The 22,115-nt window shown below is 46.4% G+C and overlaps 1 protein-coding gene across 1 annotated transcript in view; it reads left to right on the top strand.

Moving 5' to 3' along the window:
* Nucleotides 1-21,411, top strand: part of LOC137535437 (zinc finger protein 585A-like) — a 39,554-nt gene extending 18,143 nt beyond the window's left edge. The window contains exon 5 of the mRNA XM_068257269.1: nt 18,946-21,411. Coding sequence (XP_068113370.1) covers nt 18,946-19,740 — 795 coding nt within the window. The 3' untranslated portion in view covers nt 19,741-21,411. The remainder of the gene's footprint in view (nt 1-18,945) is intronic.
* Nucleotides 21,412-22,115: the final 704 nt, after the last annotated feature.

A 22,115-nucleotide genomic window follows, 5' to 3' on the forward strand; every position in this document is an offset into this window, starting at 1 on the left:
CCCTGCGAGTTTCGGCTGGAAGCATGGCGGTAAGTCTCCGCCCACTTTAGCCGCCGAACTTTAAAAATACCGGAGGGGAGAGCCAGGAAGGAGAGCCCCTAGGTGAGGGAAGGGGGGGAAGACGTCCGCCCTTCCTCGCTGTCCCCATAGCTCTCCTCTGCACTGCTCCCCTCCACACAAGCCAGGGTGGACGGCGTCCACGCTGAGGAAAAAGTAAGTGGATGCCGTCCACCCGCGTTCACGCAGGACTCGACCTCTGTTGATGGTGAACCACAAGCTTATAGGAGACTTTCTCCTTAGCCTCTAATATGTATTTATAGCAGAGAGAGTCACCACCACTAAAGTAATGTACAGCTCTATAATGTATTATAGCATTACATACAAGCAAGCGCAGCAACAGGCTGCTGTTTCCAGATGCTATCCCTTTTGTCATGCTGAGTACAAAGTGTAATGAAAGCACACACATGTCTATATATCACAAACAGCTGAGGAGCAGACCAATCACACACCTTCAAACCCTACCGGGGCGGGGCCACCAGTGGACCTGATGGAGAACTGAACTCTTGCACAGGACAGAAGGAAAACATAGAGAAATGCACCCTGTATGTATTTAGAGAGTTTAGCCAGTCTAATTCCCCCTCATCTGTGACTAATCACAAGTTGTAATTTGATATCTCTGCTGCCTCAGCCTAGCCAAAGCTGCTAATTTGTACACACAGGATGTTAACCCTATGTCTGCTTTCTTGAAACACACTGTAGATTTATTGCTGGGTTTTTATCAGCTGTAACAAAGGAATGTTTTTCTATAAAGGTTATTATGTTGTTGCTTATATTTTAGAGCAGAGAGGAAGTTCTGAGTTCAGGTCCGAATCCGCTTTAAACAACGAATAAGCAGGCTTACTAAAGTTCAGCCACGGCTCATAAAACCGACACTCCCCTCTCATCTGCTGATAGGCTGCTCATGCACCATAACATGGTGACGTGGAGTGGCAAAGTAGCAAGGGGAAAACAAACCCAAAAGAGCAGAACGCCGCCCACACACTGCGCAGCATCACCATGGCAACCAACAACAACACAGAGGAGTGACAGTACAATGAACCTATATGAGACCGGCTAACAGAACATAAAATAGAGAAAACAACTCTCTATCCTACCGCCCCCCCCCCCCCCCCCAGTATTCCCAACCGACCACTCCACCAGGCTTCACATTCTGCCTGCCACATAGGGGAAACACCATCATTAGCAGCTACCCTCATTTGTGCTATCATATTACATTGCATTACAAGAAATAAATTGGTCAGCTAATGCTTGATCCCTATGCCCATTATGGATGGCAGAGATGTTATCTTTCAGCATCTGTTCAGTCTTGCCCACACATGCCAACCCACAAGGGCATTTGTGTTTGTATTATCAGATGTCATGGCTGTACAGTGTTGTGAACTTCTCATGTATATATGTTCCACAATATTTGTTTTGTACTATGTACAGTGCCACTGAAGATGTTGGCGCTATATAAATAAATAATAATAGTAATCTCTCAGGGTCTCTGATGTTCAGATCTCTTTGCATCTCAGGTCATAGCTCTGCCCATACCACAATTTATACATTAATTACACAATAATAAGGGCCTAAGCATATGGCTGCCCTGGTCTGCAGCACAAGCGTCTGTGCGTCTTACAAACATCACCCCAGCAGGGGGCACACTTGTCATGATTTGTCTGCAGCACAAGTGGCCGTACGTCTTACAGAACACCCCCCAGCTTACACCCTTCTAGAGACTCAGGCAGGGAACACACTTGTCATGATTTGTCTGCAGCACAAGTGGCCATGCGTCTTACAGAACACCCCCCAGCTTACACCCTTCTAGAGACTCAGGCAGGGAGCGCACTTGTCATGATTTGTCTGCAGCACAAGCGGCCGTGCATCTTACAGAACACCCCCCAGCTTACGCCTTCCTAGAGACTCAGGCAGGGGGCACACTTGTCATGATTTGCCTGCAGCACAAGTGGCCATGCGTCTTACAGAACACCCCCCAGCTTACACCCTTCTAGAGACTCAGGCAGGGAGCACACTTGTCATGATTTGCCTGCAGCACAAGTGGCCGTGCGTCTTACAGAACACCCCCCAGCTTACACCTTCCTAGAGACTCAGGCAGGGAGCACACTTGTCATGATTTGTGTGCAGCACAAGTGGCCGTGCATCTTACAGGACACCCCCAGCTTATACCCTTCTAGAGACTCAGGCAGGGAGCACACTTGTCATGATTTGTCTGCAGCACAAGTGGCCATGCGTCTTACAGAGCACCCCCCAGCTTACACCCTTCTAGAGACTCCGGCAGGGAGCACACTTGTCATGATTTGTCTGCAGTACAAGTGGCCGGGCGTCTTACAGAACACCCCCCAGCTTACACCCTTCTAGAGACTCAGGTAGGGAGCACACTTGTCATGATTTGTCTGCAGCACAAGTGGCCGTGCGTCTTACAGAACACTCCCAGCTTACACCCTTCTAGAGACTCAGGCAGGGAGCACACTTGTCACAATACACAAAACAATTTTCCATAATTGTTTGCAATGTTTTGGATGTAGCAAAATACATTGTAATCCAGAAAGTGCACATCATGCGGAGAAAGCAGTAAGCTGATTTAAAAATCAAGGGAAAAAAATGACATGTACTTCTCTCGAGCTGACCACTGAGTACAATGACCAGAGCAGCAGTGGGTGTATTTGTGGCAAAATGCACATGATTCAAATAAGTGCGCTCTGCCTTAAGGAAACATATTTTTTTTCTTCAGATCTTTTAAATACAACAAATTATCTTGATTGATAGTTTTATTGAAAAATCAAACAAATCAATCATACCCATGTCTGTACTAATCCCCCCACTGGGGTTGTGCAGTTATAGAGAATAATAATAGTAATAATAATACAATAGCACTGGATAGCTGAGTTCAGGTAATTCCACAAATAGATGCCGCAGTTAGCCTAAATACCACAAGATGGCGACATTACTTCTTCCAGGTGGAACGCACAGCCAGGAAGTAATGATGAAGCCAAAGACAGGAAATGATGTAAAACAGGCATACAATTATTAGAACATGGACACTGTTGAAATTGGAGGAGGAGAGGAGACCTGGCTAGAAGAGGTAATTGTGTGACTGGTGCTTCTCACATATACTTACTATCTGTTTTACCTTATGTCTATTTCTCATATGTATTATGCTATAATTCATGCATCTAAATACACCTGTTATCATCTGTGTTTATTACTGCAGTCACAGGAGGTTTATGTTTATCCCAGCTGTTATGGAAGGCCGACCCGTTGTGGTGAAATTTTTTGCAACTTTATCAGATTTCGCAACCGGTTGCATTTATTTATACGTATAGCTATCAGAAAGTGCAACCTAACCATTGACTTTAACCTAACTGTATCAGAAAATGCAACCCAACCAAACCCTACTCTCACACAGAACCCTCCCCTCTTGCTCAACTAATAACCCCCCCGGAGGGAACAATCCCCCCTCTTCCTCAACTAATACCCCCCCCAGGGAACAACCCCCCCCCCCTCTTGCTCAACTAATAACCCCCCCTGGAGGGAACAATCCCTCTTCTAGCCCAATAGGATCTGTGGTTGCAAAAAATTACAGGCGTGTTAACAGAGAGGAGCCACGCCTACACAGTCATACACTGTCCTCTATGGCAAGTTGCAAAATATGATGGGTAGCAAAATTTTTCACTACACCGTATCTCTTCCCTGTGAAGGAGGACATTTCCCCTGATGGCTTTTACCAGCAGCTGTCACTAATGCAGGCAGCCAATATTATGTTGTGCAATCGAGTTGTTGCAGATCAGGGTAGGTCTCAGGAAGGGAGGTTCTGAAGGAGCAGGATCTGTCCATTGTGTCCATTTCCATAAGACAGTGCCACTGGATAACCATGCGGAATGTGCAGAATACCACAGCTTATGGGATATTTTCACCCCTAGCAAATGTTGTTCTTTTCTGTGCCCTGTGTATTACTGCTAATATCTTACTGCAATACTATGTTATCATTTTCAGAACTAAGATCTGAGCTCAAACAACAAGAGATGTATGTGAGGAGTGATCAGCAGTCTACGGAGGAGAACGACAGGATTGACCATCAGTCCATGGAAGAGGGTGATATAATGAGGACAATTAAAGAGGAAGAAGAAGAGACGTATGTGAGGAGTGATCAGCAGTCTATGGAGGAGGGTGACATGATGAGGACAATTAAAGAGGAAGAAGAAGAGATGTATGTGAGGAGTGATCAGCAGTCTATGGAAGAAGGTGACATGATGAGGGCAATTAAAGAGGAAGAAGAAGAGACATATGTGAGGAGTGATCAGCAGTCTATGGGGGAGGGTGACATGATGAGGACAATTAAAGAGGAAGAAGAAGAGACATATGTGAGGAGTGATCAGCAGTCTATGGAGGAGGGTGACATGATGAGGACAAGCAAAGAGGAAGAAGAGACTTATGTGTGGGATGATCAGCAGTCTATGGAGGAGGGTGTAATAATAAGAGTGATTAAGGAAGAAGAAGAAGCATATGTGAGGAGTGATCAGCGGTCTGCAGAGGAGGGTGACATGATGGGGACAACTATGAAGGACCCTCTTACAGAGAACAGAACAGGTGAGTGATCAGCATTAGGGTTGGTCACACTACAAGAGCTTTTTGATTTTAAAAGCTCTTGCTAATGTTATCCTATGTGTGTGTGCACACTGGAGCGATGTTATTGTGTAAAAATCCCCCAGAGCTTTGCATTAGCAAGAGCTTTTAAAATCTCAAGCGTTTATAAAGCTCTTGTAGTGTGAACTAGCCCATAATATGTCTTTGGCTGCAGCTGATAGAGAATATAGTCACATGCACTGTTACACTGCACACCTCTCACCTTGCTGCTGTACTGTATGTGGAAGGCCTCTCCTTACACACAGAGATAATGGCTGCAGCTGATAGAGAATATAGTCACATGCACTGTTACACTGCACACCTCTCACCTTGCTGCTGTACTGTATGGGGAAGGCCTCTCCTTACACACAGAGATAATGGCTGCAGCTGATAGAGAATATAGTCACATGCACTGTTACACTGCACACCTCTCACCTTGCTGCTGTACTGTATGGGGAAGGCCTCTCCTTACACACAGAGATAATGGCTGCAGCTGATAGAGAATATATTCACATGCACTGTTACACTGCACACCTCTCACCTTGCTGCTGTACTGTATGTGGAAGGCCTCTCCTTACACACAGAGATACTGGCTGCAGCTGATAGAGAATATAGTCACATGCACTGTTACACTGCACACCTCTCACCTTGCTGCTGTACTGTATGGGGAAGGCCTCTCCTTACACACAGAGATAATGGCTGCAGCTGATAGAGAATATAGTCACATGCACTGTTACACTGCACACCTCTCACCTTGCTGCTGTACTGTATGGGGAAGGCCTCTCCTTACACACACAGATAATGGCTGCAGCTGATAGAGAATATAGTCACATATACTGTTACACTGCACACCTCTCACCTTGCTGCTGTACTGTATGTGGAAGGCCTCTCCTTACACACAGAGATAATGGCTGCAGCTGATAGAGAATATAGTCACATGCACTGTTACACTGCACACCTCTCACCTTGCTGCTGTACTGTATGTGGAAGGCCTCTCCTTACACACAGAGATAATGGCTGCAGCTGATAGAGAATATAGTCACATGCACTGTTACACTGCACACCTCTCACCTTGCTGCTGTACTGTATGGGGAAGGTCTCTCCTTACACACAGAGATAATGGCTGCAGCTGATAGAGAATATAGTCACATGCACTGTTACACTGCACACCTCTCACCTTGCTGCTGTACTGTATGGGGAAGGCCTCTCCTTACACACAGAGATAATGGCTGCAGCTGATAGAGAATATAGTCACATGCACTGTTACACTGCACACCTCTCACCTTGCTGCTGTACTGTATGTGGAAGGCCTCTCCTTACACACAGAGATAATGGCTGCAGCTGATAGAGAATATAGTCACATGCACTGTTACACTGCACACCTCTCACCTGGCTGCTGTACTGTATGGGGAAGGCCTCTCCTTACACACAAAGATAATGGCTGCAGCTGATAGAGAATATAGTCACATGCACTGTTACACTGCACACCTCTCTCCTTGCTGCTGTACTGTATGGGGAAGGCCTCTCCTTACACACAGAGATAATGGCTGCAGCTGATAGAGAATATAGTCACATGCACTGTTACACTGCACACCTCTCACCTTGCTGCTGTACTGTATGTGGAAGGCCTCTCCTTACACACAGAGATAATGGCTGCAGCTGATAGAGAATATAGTCACATGCACTGTTACACTGCACACCTCTCACCTTGCTGCTGTACTGTATGTGGAAGGCCTCTCCTTACACACAGAGATAATGGCTGCAGCTGATAGAGAATATAGTCACATGCACTGTTACACTGCACACCTCTCTCCTTGCTGCTGTACTGTATGGGGAAGGCCTCTCCTTACACACAGAGATAATGGCTGCAGCTGATAGAGAATATAGTCACATGCACTGTTACACTGCACACCTCTCACCTTGCTGCTGTACTGTATGTGGAAGGCCTCTCCTTACACACAGAGATAATGGCTGCAGCTGATAGAGAATATAGTCACATGCACTGTTACACTGCACACCTCTCACCTGGCTGCTGTACTGTATGGGGAAGGCCTCTCCTTACACACATAGATAATGGCTGCAGCTGATAGAGAATATATTCACATGCACTGTTACACTGCACACCTCTCACCTTGCTGCTGTACTGTATGGGGAAGGCCTCTCCTTACACACAGAGATAATGGCTGCAGCTGATAGAGAATATAGTCACATGCACTGTTACACTGCACACCTCTCACCTTGCAGCTGTACTGTATGGGGAAGGCCTCTCCTTACACACAGAGATAATGGCTGCAGCTGATAGAGAATATAGTCACATGCACTGTTACACTGCACACCTCTCACCTTGCTGCTGTACTGTATGGGGAAGGCCTCTCCTTACACACAGAGATAATGGCTGCAGCTGATAGAGAATATAGTCACATGCACTGTTATACTGCACACCTCTCACCTTGCTGCTGTACTGTATGTGGAAGGCCTCTCCTTACACACAGAGATAATGGCTGCAGCTGATAGAGAATATAGTCACATGCACTGTTACACTGCACACCTCTCACCTTGCTGCTGTACTGTATGTGGAAGGCCTCTCCTTACACACAGAGATAATGGCTGCAGCTGATAGAGAATATAGTCACATGCACTGTTACACTGCACACCTCTCACCTTGCTGCTGTACTGTATGTGGAAGGCCTCTCCTTACACACAGAGATAATGGCTGCAGCTGATAGAGAATATAGTCACATGCACTGTTACACTGCACACCTCTCACCTTGCTGCTGTACTGTATGTGGAAGGCCCCTCCTTACACACATAGATAATGGCTGCAGCTGATAGAGAATATAGTCACATGCACTGTTACACTGCACACCTCTCACCTTGCTGCTGTACTGTATGGGGAAGGCCTCTCCTTACACACAGAGATAATGGCTGCAGCTGATAGAGAATATAGTCACATGCACTGTTACACTGCACACCTCTCACCTTGCTGCTGTACTGTATGGGGAAGGCCTCTCCTTACACACAGAGATAATGGCTGCAGCTGATAGAGAATATAGTCACATGCACTGTTACACTGCACACCTCTCACCTTGCTGCTGTACTGTATGTGGAAGGCCTCTCCTTACACACAGAGATAATGGCTGCAGCTGATAGAGAATATAATCACATGCACTGTTACACTGCACACCTCTCACCTTGCTGCTGTACTGTATGTGGAAGGCCCCTCCTTACACACATAGATAATGGCTGCAGCTGATAGAGAATATAGTCACATGCACTGTTACACTGCACACCTCTCACCTTGCTGCTGTACTGTATGTGGAAGGCCTCTCCTTACACACAAAGATAATGGCTGCATGAAAATATTGTAAACACAGAAGCGCCTGGGGCTGTTCAAATCCTTAATGTCCAATGATATGAACAACACAATGTTCTATGTTCTTGTTTATTTTTTTTTATTTATTAACAAGAAAGCACACACTTTTTACTCGGCACACACTTTTTACACGGTCACACAGCTGACATGTTTCGAACATCTAGTTCTTAATCATAGCTGATTTAAGATGCAATACCAGACAATTATATGTGTCTGAAAAAAGGCACCACCCACCTTCCGGCCCACACAGGGGCAAGGACTATGGGTGGCATTTGATGCAGTCAACTCGTATTAAACCTTTAATACAGTTATTATGCAAACCTACACTATACAATAATGTCTTCAGATAAACATTTTTGATTAAGAGAACCTCCTCAGATAACAATGAGGAGTTATTAGACAAGCATATTAAAATACCCAAGTAGCAACGCATGTATACAAGACACACAAAATAGTTGTAATACAATACCATACAATCCAAAAAGACCACAGATGTATAGGGGGAGAGATCGCAAGGTTTAGGCATATCTTTAAACAATTACTGTGTTCTCAGTGTCAGGTCCCACCCGGCGTTGAGGTCCTGTGGGATCCTGGAACCCAGGCGGAAGATTCACAATGCTTCTCGCCCCAACAGTTTTTTATATGTTCATCTTGACCCCCCCAATCACTATTGTGCGCCTATATTCTTAAAAATTGATATATAGTTTGTCATCTGACCCACCGAGAAAATTCCCTGCTGTGCCAAACGTCTGGTTCTATTGAAGGAAGCAATTTGTAGAAGAAAATTAGAACCAGCACCATATAATAATATTAAACATTAAATATTGCTAGGTGTGCTAAGGGCTAGAGCATAACAATTTGTATTCAAAGGAGAAAAGAAAAGCACCCCTCTAAACAAAATGAATGAATTCAAATATATAAATCACCTTTATTTGTAACCATCAAAGATTAAAAACATGAAAAACAATTGGGTCTGGGGTCCACAAGATCACTGTAAATATCGTAACAATCAAAATATATAGGTATTAGGGCCCATTTCCACTAGCGCGAATTCGCATGCGTTTTTTGCATGCAAATTCGCATAGCAATACAAGTGAATGGGACTGTTTCCACTTGTCAGGATTCCTTTGCGTTTTTCTGTGCAGAAAAAATTTGCATGGCAGAGCCATCAGAATTCGCATACCGCATGCCGCTATGCGAATCGCATACAATGTATTTAATAGGAAATTCGCATGAGGTTTGGGTATGCGAATTTTCATACGAATTCGCATAGAAACAATGGAAAAGCACACCAGCACTGCAATGGTTAAATTGGCATACATCGTCATCCATGCGAATTCGCATGGAAATTCGCATAGACCCGCATGCAAAATTCGCGTACGCATGCAAATTTTTACCGCGGCGATTCGCACCGCACAAGTGGAAATATAGCCTGATAGTGGACTGGTGGGGTACACTCTATATGCCAAAAGGGGTATATAGTACAAATAAATATATCAGGTAGTGGTCACAGCGTAAAAATTGCTACAAAAATATAAGTGTTTATAGCACTATAATGCACAAGATGGCGTGAACAAAGCAACTGATGAAATGATTAAACACCAAAAATATTCTTGGTTCAATAAAATTTCCAAAAATGTGGTAACAAAAAAATATGAATCAAAAGTGCTTCAGCACATTGGGAGAAATAAAGTGCAATTAGTGCAAAGCAGTTGCTGAAATGAACGCAACCTGAAATAGGAAACAATGCTAGGAATGGAAAGAGGAATGAGGAAAGATAAATTGCAAGATGAACAGGCAATGCTGGACCCCAGAACCGGACCTTAGTGCACCTCGTGGAACGCTGCCTGCTTCTGAGGAGATCTCCTTAATCTTTGATGGTTACAAATAAAGGTGATTTATATTATTGAATTCATTCATTTTGTTTAGAGTGGTGCTTATAGGGCAGTCTATTGAAGGAAGCAGACAATGGGCTCTATTCATAAAAAAATTGTGGTGAAAAAACTCGTGGAGGGAAAATACCGCATCGGTATTTTAGACTTCTGGGTGGTAATTCATAAAATGTTGGCAGCTGCGATAGCAGTGCAGAGATTTCCCGCTGTAGGCTGGCGGAAGGCTTGCGGAAACACAGAAGCTGCCCGAGTCCCTCCGTGCGCTGCTCTCTCTGCTGCTTCTTGGGAGGTCTGTCTCCATTCACTTGCATGTATTCCGCACGCTTCTCGCTACATCCGAGGAAGCGGTATTTCCCGCCCGCATACTGCTTCCTCTAATATTTATGAATTGACATTTTGTTCGTTTTTATAGATAAATCTAGAAAAACACAGCACAAGGCAGAAAGTTTATCGCTCTGCTGGGGAATTGTAGCTTTTCATGCGGAAACAGCTTTTATGAATGCCCACTTTGCTAAATGGTCGGGAAAGTCAGCTGTTTTGAGCGGCAAACTGGCGGAAAAGTTTTATGAATAGAGCCCAATGTCTGAAGACTGTAGGAGTCCTGCCTCACAGGAGAAGCACATTATCCTTGAATGCACAAGGCTATATATTTATGCAGTATGATGGGACCATGTAATATATCGTGCACTTGCTGGGAGATAAGTAATAACGGTCACCTGCTCACATTGGGCTCGACTCACAAAAGGGTGCTAACTCAGTTAGCACGCCTAAATGCTTTTATTGATTGCGCGCAAAGTTTAGCGGTGCGCGTGAAACGTTACACCGGGCGTGATCAAACCGTTGCACTGGGTGCACCTGAGACATCGCATAGTGCGACGCTTCGGGCGCACCCGGTGCGACGTTTTGTTTGCGCCTGGTGCAACATCCTTTGCGCTTCCTAAAGGGGCTTTAGGCATGCTAAGGGGCTTTTAGGCGTGCTAACTAAGTTAGCACTCTTTTGTGAATCAATCCCATTGCGAGTTAGTGTAGGTTTTTTGTTTTTGGATGTCCTAATATAGAATGGGCAGCGTATGTGGACATCACTAGGAATCTATAACACAACCTTAAGCAAAGTATGTACTCAGAGGAAGGTGCGTTGCCTCTTCAAGATACAGAAGACTTATTGGTCATCTTGATTGGTCCAAATCGTATTTAATCATCAAAGATGGCGGGGCACTTCCAATTAGGCTTTTAGAAAGGCGGCTGTGCATTTTTTACTGACCATCACTTTTATATATCTCCTCCTCTCCTTTCTTTGGTATTTTTTACTGAGTGTAACGCACATCAGATGGCTCACGTGAGAGCATAGTGTGTTTGTGTGTGTGGAGTGTAAACTTCACTGTTGCAACTCAAGTATACCAGCGGGTTGCCTGTACTGTGCTTGCTGTAATAGTGTACCAGTGTTCTCTCCGGCTAGTTTTGGTGAGCACCCGGCAGTCATTGGCTCACCTCCTCCTATGCTGTAAGCAGAGAAGCGCACAGAAGCTCCGGTCCTGCATTCTCTCACCTCGCCCCACCCGGCTACTTTTCAATTTTCTGGGGAGAACACTGGTGTACCCTTAAAGAGTAGAGATGGCCCAAACGGTTCCAGGCGAACTTTGGGTGGAAACTTTCCTGGAAGTTCGGTTCGCCCCCATAATGCTACATTAGGGTCAACTTTGACCCTCTACATCACAGTCAGCAGGCACATTGTAGCCAATCCGGCTACACTCCCTCCTGGAGCCACTCCCCCCTGTACATAAGGCAGGCAGCGCCGGCCATTACACTCACTCGTGTGCCTGCAATAGTGAGAGAAGGGGAAGCTGCTGCAGACTGTCTCTCATAGGGAAAGATTAGTTAGGCTCTTGGCTTGTTAGCTTGCTCCTGGCTGATTCTTATTGCTAAAATAGCACCCCACAACAGCTATTTTGAGACCTAATCTTGTTCTTGTGATCTATTTTTTTCTGTGTGTCCCACTGACACTTGTGTTGCATGCACAGCCTTGCTAATTCATACTGTGTGTGTGCCACTGCCAGGCCCAGCACATTCAGTGACTACCTGTGTGTGTGACAGCCTGGTGCACATTGTAATACCCAGTACTGCATATACCTACCTGTTGTGTTCAGTGACCCCACCTCATCACTGCATATACCTACCAGTTGTGTTCAGTGAACCCACCTCATCACTGCATATACCTACCTGTTGTGTTCAGTGAAGCCACCTCATCACTGCATATACCCACCTGTTGTGTTGAGTGAACCAACCTCATCACTGCATGTACCTACCTCTTGTGTTCAGTGAACCCACCTCATCACTGCATATACCTACCTGTTGTGTTGAGTGAACCAACCTCATCACTGCATGTACCTACCTCTTGTGTTCAGTGAACCCACCTCATCACTGCATGTACCTACCTCGTTGTGTTCAGTGAACCCACCTCATCACTGCATATACCTACCTGTTGTGTTGAGTGAACACACCTCATCACTGCATATATCTACCTGTTGTGTTCAGTGAACCCACCTCATCACTCCATTTACCTACCTGTTATGTTGAGTTAACCCACCTCATCACTGCATATATCTACCTGTTGTGTTCAGTGAACCCACCTCATCACTCCGTATACCTACCTGTTGTGTTGAGTGAACCCACCTCATCACTCCATATACCTACCTGTTGTGTTGAGTGAACCCACCTCATCACTGCATATACCTACCTGTTGTGTTGAGTGAACCCACCTACCTACGTGAGTGCACGCAGTGTGATATACCACTCCGTGCATACCTGTTAACTGCACCTGTGTGACTGCACATTGTATTAGTCAAATCAGTGCATAACTTTCACTTCATTCCCCCCCCCCCCTCCCGGTATGGACACAACGGACAAAACAGGTAGCTGTAGAGGCAGACCCACAGGAAGACCACCCGGCAGGTCTGTGCGAGGTCGTGTTGATGTGATTTCGTGCGGCCCTGGCCAAACGTACAGTGCTCAGAAGAAGGCACGTCCCATCACCTCCCAAGATTGTCAGGATGTAGTTGACTATTTAACACAGAACACCTCAACTTCCGCAGCCACCAGCGCTACTACAAGCACCACATCCGCTGCATTTGACACTTCGCAGGAGTTATTTGGTGGTGAAATCACTGATTCACAGCCAATACTGCTACAACAAGATGAAGGCGCTGAGCAAGTTACACCACCTCATATGTGTGAGAGAAGCGCCACTATGGACGGTGAATGAGGAGGAGGATGAAGTACCTGCTGTCGGTGCGGTTTTGGAGTTGTCTGAGGCAAGCGAAGCTGGGCAGGATGATTATGATTATGATGATACGGATCACACATGGGTTTCTAAGAGACCAGATGACTAAGTGGACAGTTCAGAGGGGGAGTCAGAGAGGAGTAGGAGGAGACGAGTTCCTGAAAGAAGCAGGGGGAGCTCGTCTTCAGAAACAGCTGGAGGCAGTGTCCGGCGCCATGTATCGCCACCTATGGACAGCCAGCCAACATGCCCTTCAATGTCAGCTGCTGAGGCCACCATAGTGCCATCACCCCAGGGGGGCTCAATGGTTTGGACATTTTTTAGTGTGTCTGCCTCAGATCGGAGCAATGCCATCTGTTCTCTCTGCCTCCAAAAATTGAGCCGTGGTAAGGCCAACACTCACTAAGGGACAAGTGCCTTACGAAGGCACCTGGAGAAAAGGCGCACAAGCTGCAATGGAAAGCGCACCTGAGCAAAAGCAGCACACAAAAAAAGCCACCCTCCTCCTCTTCCTCCTGCAGGTGCAGCATCTTCAGCTGATTTCTCCCTTGCACCTTTACAGCCACCCTCCTCCACTCCGCCTCTGCCTTTGAGCAGTTCCTGCTCCTCTGCCCACAGCAGCCAGGTGTCCGTGAAGGAAATCTTTGAGCGGAAGAAGCCAATTTCTGCCAGTCACCCCCTTGCCAGGCGTCTGACAGCTGGCCTGGCGGAACTGTTAGCTCACCAGCTGTTACCATACAAGCTGGTGGACTCCGTAAATTTGTGGCCATTGGGACACCGCAGTGGAAGATACCAGGCTGCAATTATGTCTCTAAAAAGGCGATACCCAAACTGTACCGTGAAGTTGAGAGGCAAGTGGTGTCCTCTCTGGCACACAGCATTGGGTCAAGGGTTTACCTGACCACGGATGCCTGGTCTGCCAAGCACGGTCAGGGCCGCTTTATTACTTACACAGCCCCTTCGGTCAACCTGTTGACCGCTGGCAAGCGGGGAGTACGTGGCTGGGCAGCGGACCTACTTGTGACACCTCCACGGCTTGCAGGCAGGCCTGCTGCCACCTCCTCTCCTCCTGCTACATACTCTTTGTGGTTGTCGTCCTCCTCCTCCTCCTCCTTGGCTGAGTGGCAGATCAACTCTACTGGTGCTGCCATCTCCTCTCCAGCTACACAGCCCCATCTCCCCAGAGCCTATCCTGCATGCCAAGTACGACGGTGTAACGCCATATTAGACATGTCTTGCCTCAAAGCGGAGAGTCACACTGGACCAGCTCTCCTGGCTGCTCTTAACAAACAGGTGGATCACTGGCTGACCCTGCACCAGCTGGGGATCGGCAACGTGGTGTGTGACAACGCCAGCAATCTCCTTTCCGCTTTGAATTTGGGAAAGCTGACACATGTACCCTGCATGGCACATGTGCTGAATCTAGTTGTTCAAAGATTTGTGTCAAAGTATCCAGGCTTAGAGGACGTCCTGAAGCAGGCCAGGAAGTTGTGTGGGCATTTCAGGCGGTCTTACACGGCCATGGCACGCTTTGCGGACATTCAGCGGAGAAACAACTTGCCGGTGAGACGCTTGATATGTGATAGCCCGACTTGCTGGAATTCGACCCTGGTCATGTTCTCTCGCCTGCTAGAACAGGAGAAAGCCGTCACCAAGTACCTGTACAATTACAGTAGAAGGACACAATCTGGGGAGATGGGGATGCTGTGGCCCAACAACTGGACACTGATGCGAAATGCATGCAGGCTCATGCAGCCATTTGAGGAGGTGACCTGATGAGTCGCATTGAAGGCACCATCAGAGGCTTGATCCCCTACGCTTACTTCCTGGAGCGTGCCATGCGTAGAGTGGTGGATCAAGCTGTGGAGGAGCGTGAAGAGGAACAGTTACGGCAGGAAGAGTCATGGGAGCAATTTTCATTAGAACCAGATGTTTCCTCAACACCTGCAGCAGCACGGGGGGGGGGGGGGGGGAGGAGGAGGAAGAGTCGTGTGTGGAAGAGGAGTCATACTCGGATGATGAGGAAAGTGTTTCTTTGGATGAGGAGGAGGCGGCGGCAGAAGAGCAACTGCAGCAGGTGTCGCAGGGGGCTTGTGCTGCTCGACGTTCCCGTGGTATTGTTCATGGCTGGGGAGAGGAGGAGGACTTACCTGACGTCACTGAGGAAGAGCAAGAGGAGATGGATAGTATGTCTGGATCCAAATTTGTGCAGATGGCGTCTTTCATGCTGTCCAGCCTGTTGAGGGACCCCCGTATTAAAAAACTTAAGGGGAATGAGCTGTACTGGGTGGCCACGCTACTAGACCCTCGGTATAGGCACAAAGTGGCGGACATGTTACCAACTCACCTGAAGGCAGAAAGGATGCAGCACATGCAGAACAAGCTGGCAACTATGCTTTACAATGCGTTTAAGGGTGATGTCACAGCACAACGCAATAAAGGTACCACTGCCAGTAATCCTTCTACCATGTCCACGCAGGAAGGACAGGATGCTCTACCGATCTCATGGTGATGGCGGACATGCAGACATTCTTTAATCCAACGACTCACCGTAGCCCTTCGGGATCCATGCTCCACCAACGCCTGGACTGGCAGGTAGCTGACTACCTGGCCTTAAGTGCGGATGTAGACACTGTGAGCAGCGATGAACCCTTGGACTACTGGGTGCACAGGCTTGACCTGTGGCCAGAGCTGTCCCAATTTGCCATACAACTTCTGTCTTGCCCTGCCTCAAGCGTCCTGTCAGAAAGGACCTTCAGCGCAGCTGGAGGCATTGTCACTGAGAAGAGAAGTCGCCTAAGTCACAAAAGTGTTCAGTACCTCACCTTTATCAAAATGAATGAGGCATGGATCCTGGAGGGCTACTGCCTGCCCCAAGACTAAGTCGGTCCCCACACAGCATCTCTGCCTGCAGGCCGCTTGACTGCCTTCTCCGCCACCACCAACAGGAGATAAGTGTCTCTTGGGGAAGCACATCGAAGATAATAAGGTCGTTGCTTCATTGTGGACAGACCAAATTCGATCAGCCGGACAGTCACTGTTGTTCTGTCATTGAACTACCTCAGCCCCACCATATGGGCTGGAAAGCCGCCATCATCTGCACTCTCAGATCTTGCCACAGATTCTCGATTGGATTTAGATCTGGACTTTGACTGGGCCATTCTAACACATGGATATGTATTGTTTTAAACCATTTTATTGTTACCCTGGCTTTATGTTTAGGGTCGTTGTCCTGCTGAAAGGTGAACCTCCACCCCAGTCTCAAGTCTTTTGCAGACTCCAAGAGGTTTTCTTCCAAGATTGCCCTGTATTTGGCTCCATCCATCTTCCCATCTACTCTGACCAGCTTCCCTGTCCCTGCTGAAGAGAAGCACCCCCAGAGCATGATGCTGCCACCACCATATTTGACAGTGGGGATGGTGTGTTCAGAGTGATGTGCAGTGTTAGTTTTCTGCCACACATAGCGTTTTGCATTTTGGCCAAAAAGTTCCATTTTGGTCTCACCTGACCAGAGCACCTTCTTCCACATGGTTGCTGTGTTCCCCACATGGCTTGTGGCAAACTGCAAACGGGACTTCTTATGCTTTCTGTTAACAATGGCTTTCTTCTTGTCACTCTTCCATAAAGGCCAACTTTGTGCAGTGCACGACTAATAGTTGTCCTATGGACAGATTCCCCCTCCTGAGCTGTAGATCTCTGCAGCTCGTTCTATACAGCAAGGCCTCAAAAAAGTCTTATTCCGTTATTCCTTGTGCTCTCACAGTCAGGACTTGCGTCACGTGCCGTGCCTGCTGCCTTCCTTGGATGTGGGGTGGTAGCTGTTCCTGCTCCTTTGCCCACAGCGTGCCAGCTGCCTTCCTTGTGGTGGTAGCCGTTTCTTAGGCTCCCACTCCGGACCGAAATCGAACCAGGAATCCCCAGCTATTACCCATGGTCACCATGGTACTGAGAAAGTACCATCGAAAATTTCACACAGTTGAATGAATGGTAGACTTGCCCTCCATAACACATTCTAGGTGAATGCTTTCAATTTGTTTCGTCTTGCGCTGGGTCAAGGGTCCATCTCACCACAGATGCCTGGTCTGCAAAGCACGGTCAGGGCAGGTACATTACTTATACAGCATGGGTCTCAGGCTCCAACTCTGGACCCAAATCGCCAGCCATTACCCGTGGTCACAATGGCAGACGTGCCCTCCATAGGATTCTCGTTGCAGGTACTGAACAGCAAGTGGAAAATGTAATTTAAACAAAAATAGATGTAAGCTTTAACAATGGTAGAGAAAGAACCATCGAAAGTTGATAAAGCAGTCTGACATTACCTGACATCACTCAGACTCCGACTCCAGGTACCCAAAATTGCTCCGACTCCTTAGTCTAATTCTTACCAAGGCTGTGGATTTGGTACAAAAATCATCTGACTCCCGACTCCTCAGTTTATTAAAACCACAGACTCTGATTCTGACTCCAGGTACCAAAAATTACTCCTACTCTTCAACTCCATAGCCCTGGTTGAAGTTCCCCAGAGCTTCTCTGCAGACAGAGTGATGAGAGTCCTTAGCCATAGTGTAACAGTGATCAGTGTTTTACTTCCTATAGTTGCTTGTATTTTGGAAGTTCTCTGTTTACGTTGGCACTGTTGAAGTCCTCTAGAATGATGAGAAAAGAATCCGGGTGTCCCCTCTCCACCTCAGTGATCTGATCTGCGAGTTCCTGGAGGGCAGGCTGCATGCATGTTTGTGGAGGGATGTACACAGCAACCAGAATAAATGAAGAGGGGTGAATAGGAAGGTCTGCAGTTTATGGAGAGTGTTCCCAGCCCAGATGAGCATGTCCTCCTAACAATGTGACATCATTACACCACTCATCATTTATATAGAAACAGAACCTTCCACCTTTGCCAGAAATAAGTGTTTCCCGGTCAGATCTGTAGAGTGTAAATCCATTAATCTGCAGAGCATTGTCTGGAATCAGTTCAGACAGCCAGGTCTCTGTGAAGCAAAGAGCAGCAGAAAGGTAAAAAGTCCTTCTTAGTCCTGATCAGTAGTTGAAGCTCATCTAGTTTGTTGCATATTGACCTGACATTAGAGAGTATGATTCCAGGTAGTGGTGAACACAGTCCTCTACGCCAAAAGTGCACCTGGATCCTGGAGAGCTTGCCTCTTCTTCTAAGCCTCACTGCCTGATTCAGCACTGTAGCTCCACTGGTCAGATTCCCCAGAAGGCTAAGAGTAGATGAAATATCCAGGGGTAGATCAGGTACATCTGAGTCCTCAGGGTCTATTGTTAAAAGTATTAAAGGTCAGCAGGATAGCCAGGCAACTGGTATTGCTTAAAAGGAAGTGATTATGGCAGCCTCCATATCCCTCTCACTATAGTTGTCTTTTAAATGCAATGAGAAATAATGCACCAACTTGGAATTATCATTGTTGTTCTCGCAGAATTCTCTAACAGGAAGTGATGATGTTTCTCTATTTGCAGGGCGGAGTCCCGGCATCAGGAACCTCTCAGAGACTCGTCTCTCTGTATCCACAGACTGTACAATGGATGATGATGTCACTGGACAAGAGTCTCCTGCAGATATCCTGGTTACCCCAAATATTCCACCAGACTCCCCTCACCTGTCTAACCCCGATGGGCCTCATACCCAGCACAGCTCTCCCCCTGCTGGAGGGTCTCTTTCCTGTTCCACGTGTGGGAAATGTTTTGTTTTAAAATCCCAGCTTGTCAGACATGAGAGATCTCACACTAGTGAGAAGCCCTATTCATGTGCTGAGTGTGGGAAATGGTTTGATTACAAATCACATCTTGTCGCACATCAGAGATATCACACTGGTGAAAGGCCCTATTCATGTGTTGAGTGTGGGAAGAGTTTCAGAGAAAAAGGAACCCTTGTCAAACATGAGAAATTTCACACTGGTGAGAAGCCCTATTCATGTGCTGAGTGTGGGAAATGTTTTGTACAGAAATCAAATCTTGTCAAACATGAGAGATCTCACACTGGTGAGCAGCCCTATTCATGTGCTGAATGTGGGAAAAGTTTTAGAGTTAAAGAAAGTTTTGACATACATAAAAGATCTCACACTGGTGAAATACCATATTCATGTGCTGAGTGTGGGAAATATTTTGTTTACAAATCAAATCTTGTCATACATGAGAGATCTCACACTGGTGAAAGGCCCTATTCATGTGCTGAGTGTGGGAAATGTTTTTCTCGGAAATCAGGTCTTGTTGTACATGAGAGATCTCACACAGGTGAGAAGCCCTATTCATGTGCTGAGTGTGGGAAATGTTTTGTTCAGAAATTTCATCTTGTCAAACATGAAAGATCTCATACTGGTGAGAAGCCCTATTCATGTGCTGAGTGTGGGAAATGTTTTGTTCAGAAATCACATCTTGTCAAACATGAGAGATCTCACACTGGTGAGAAGCCCTATTCATGTGCTGAGTGTGGGAAATGTTTTGCTGCTGAAAGAATCCTTGTCAGACATGCAAGATCTCACACTATTGGTAAGTAAGGGTCAGGGAAACATAGCTTCACCCTCAGTGAACCTGAACTGGCCACAGCACACTGCTCTCCATCTACCCAGCATAGCCGGAAGCAGGGAGGATGGAGAGAGAAGTGCAGCTGCCAATAACAGGCTTGTTCAGCTCCGCTTATCCCTCTCTCATCGCTGATGAGAAGCTCTATTACTGCAGTCTGGGTTGGGTCTCACATTTTATGTAGTGATCTTAACAGTTGAATTGTAGCATAGCTCCACCCACATTCTGTGCCCTGGCCTGTCCTGGACCACAATGGCCCCTCCCTTGTCCGCTTTGGTGATTTGAGGTCTCAGCACATTTGGCCAAGTAAGGAGGATTGCGACAGTGTCGGCAGTTTTGGTCAGTAAGATGACAGGAAAGGGTTACGATGAGCATGTCCTGTGGAAGGTCAGTGGGGAGGTCAGAGCTATTGATAGACAGAGCTTATTGCTTCCCAAGGTAAAAACAAGTCTGCACTTATACCCTTTGTGTAGCTACAGTCATCTGTTTGAGCGTATTCACTCTGTGGTTGGTAAATTCTGGCTGATCCTGAGCCAAGATCCTACCTATGGGAATCACTTCAGTGATCTGCTGGTTTCTGAGTACAGCCGAGGTCGGAGAATTAAGAGCTGGGTATGCAAGTCGGATACTTTGCCCAGAAAGAAAGTGAATGTAGCTAAAGATAGAAGGAGCTCTGTACCTTGTCTCAGGTGTAATTGCTGCAATGTAATAATAAAAGGTGCTACCATTTCACATCCATCCACCGGTGAACGGGTTGAAGTAAGTGGCAGATTTTCATGCTTGAGCTCATATGTTGTGTGTGGGCTGAAGTGCCCCTGCGGACTTGTTTGTATCGGTGAAGCAGGAAGAGCAATGAGACAGCGGATACAGGAACAGAACAGAAGTATTGCTAATTACGCATTGGGGGAGAGAGAATATGAGCTGTCTGTATCCCGCCATCTTGCCATAATGCTTCCTACAGCTGCACAATTGTGTTGGTTTGTGGTTGGGGCAATTCCGGCTTTGCAGAGAGGGGAAGATGGGAAGAAAGTCCTGTAGCAGCATGAAGCTAGGCGGATAAAAGTATTTAATTGTGTTCAACCACAAGGCCTCAATGAGGGTGTAAGCTTGAGGTGCTTTCTAAGGAAGTACACTGAGGACTGTCAAAGAATGTCTAAAGCAAGACTCTGGTTTTGGAAACTGGGGTAGTAGTGGTCATGGTGGTGCGACATCCTGTGGGCGGGGCCTATGTGCTGAACTGCAGAAGGGACTTGCTATTACTTCCCAAACGTCTATAGGCAGGTGAAGCTCAGCATGCCACATATGTAAGACCTCTGCTACAGTGCCTGCAAATAACAGTTGATAATTATATTTAAAAAATGTAATCATTTAGTTTGCCAAATATTTAAAGCCTACAGTGGGTGCAACTAAATATGGTTTAGGCAGGAAAATGCCACACATTGTGATGCAAATAGTTCATACAGGATTATGTAAATTCCGAATGCAAATATATGCGGCTTGAAAGTGGACCAAGCAATTTACACCTTGGTAGGACGTCATTGGTCCATTTTCCAGCTCCATAAATTTGCATACAACATTTACATAATCCTGCATGAAGTCAGAATAATTTGCATCTCATTAATCATCCCTAGTATGGGCCTTGTTATGTCTACATATATTATTACTATGATGTTGTTTTATTTGTGATTTGCTTGTTACAAATATTTTCTAATAAACCTTTTATACTTGACCTTTGTGTGTGCTAATTCTAAACTGTCCCCGAGTCTCTAACTTCCCTTATTACCCCTCCCTTGTCAACCAACCCGGCACCCTATTGACTCATCATTCTGACAGCAGGTATGGATTGGTTTGGTAACATCGATAGTAATATGTGTAGATAGATATATATTGTCATGCACCATGATGTTGTATGAAATATCCACAACAGGATTTCATTGACGTATGAACAATAATCTCATTAAACATTGGAGTGCGTCTCCAATCTAAAGCCAGCCTTAGTGGATTTCACCCGGAGTCACGAAGCGGATGAGACCCCGCCCATTATTATCATTAATTGGGAGGGATTGAAATGCGTCCTTTGCTGCATTTTATCCTCCCAACAAAGAGAGAAGCTCCCAATTAGAAGAACTGTTCAGGGAGGTCGCTACATTGGAAAACGCCCTAAAAGATAAAAAGGGCAAAGATGCGGAAGTGGAACTGAAATTATCTAATACAATAAAATCTCATTATAGTAAACTCCAAGGGACCATGAAAAGTGGTTCATTGTATCAGAAGTTTAGCATATCAGAAATTGTCCTAGAAATGGCCCAGCATGCCCTGCTACATTCTCTTCTGCACAGGAGCAGCTCTG

The sequence above is a fragment of the Hyperolius riggenbachi genome, chromosome 10, assembly GCF_040937935.1.
Source record: "Hyperolius riggenbachi isolate aHypRig1 chromosome 10, aHypRig1.pri, whole genome shotgun sequence".
Classification (NCBI taxonomy): domain Eukaryota; kingdom Metazoa; phylum Chordata; class Amphibia; order Anura; family Hyperoliidae; genus Hyperolius; species Hyperolius riggenbachi.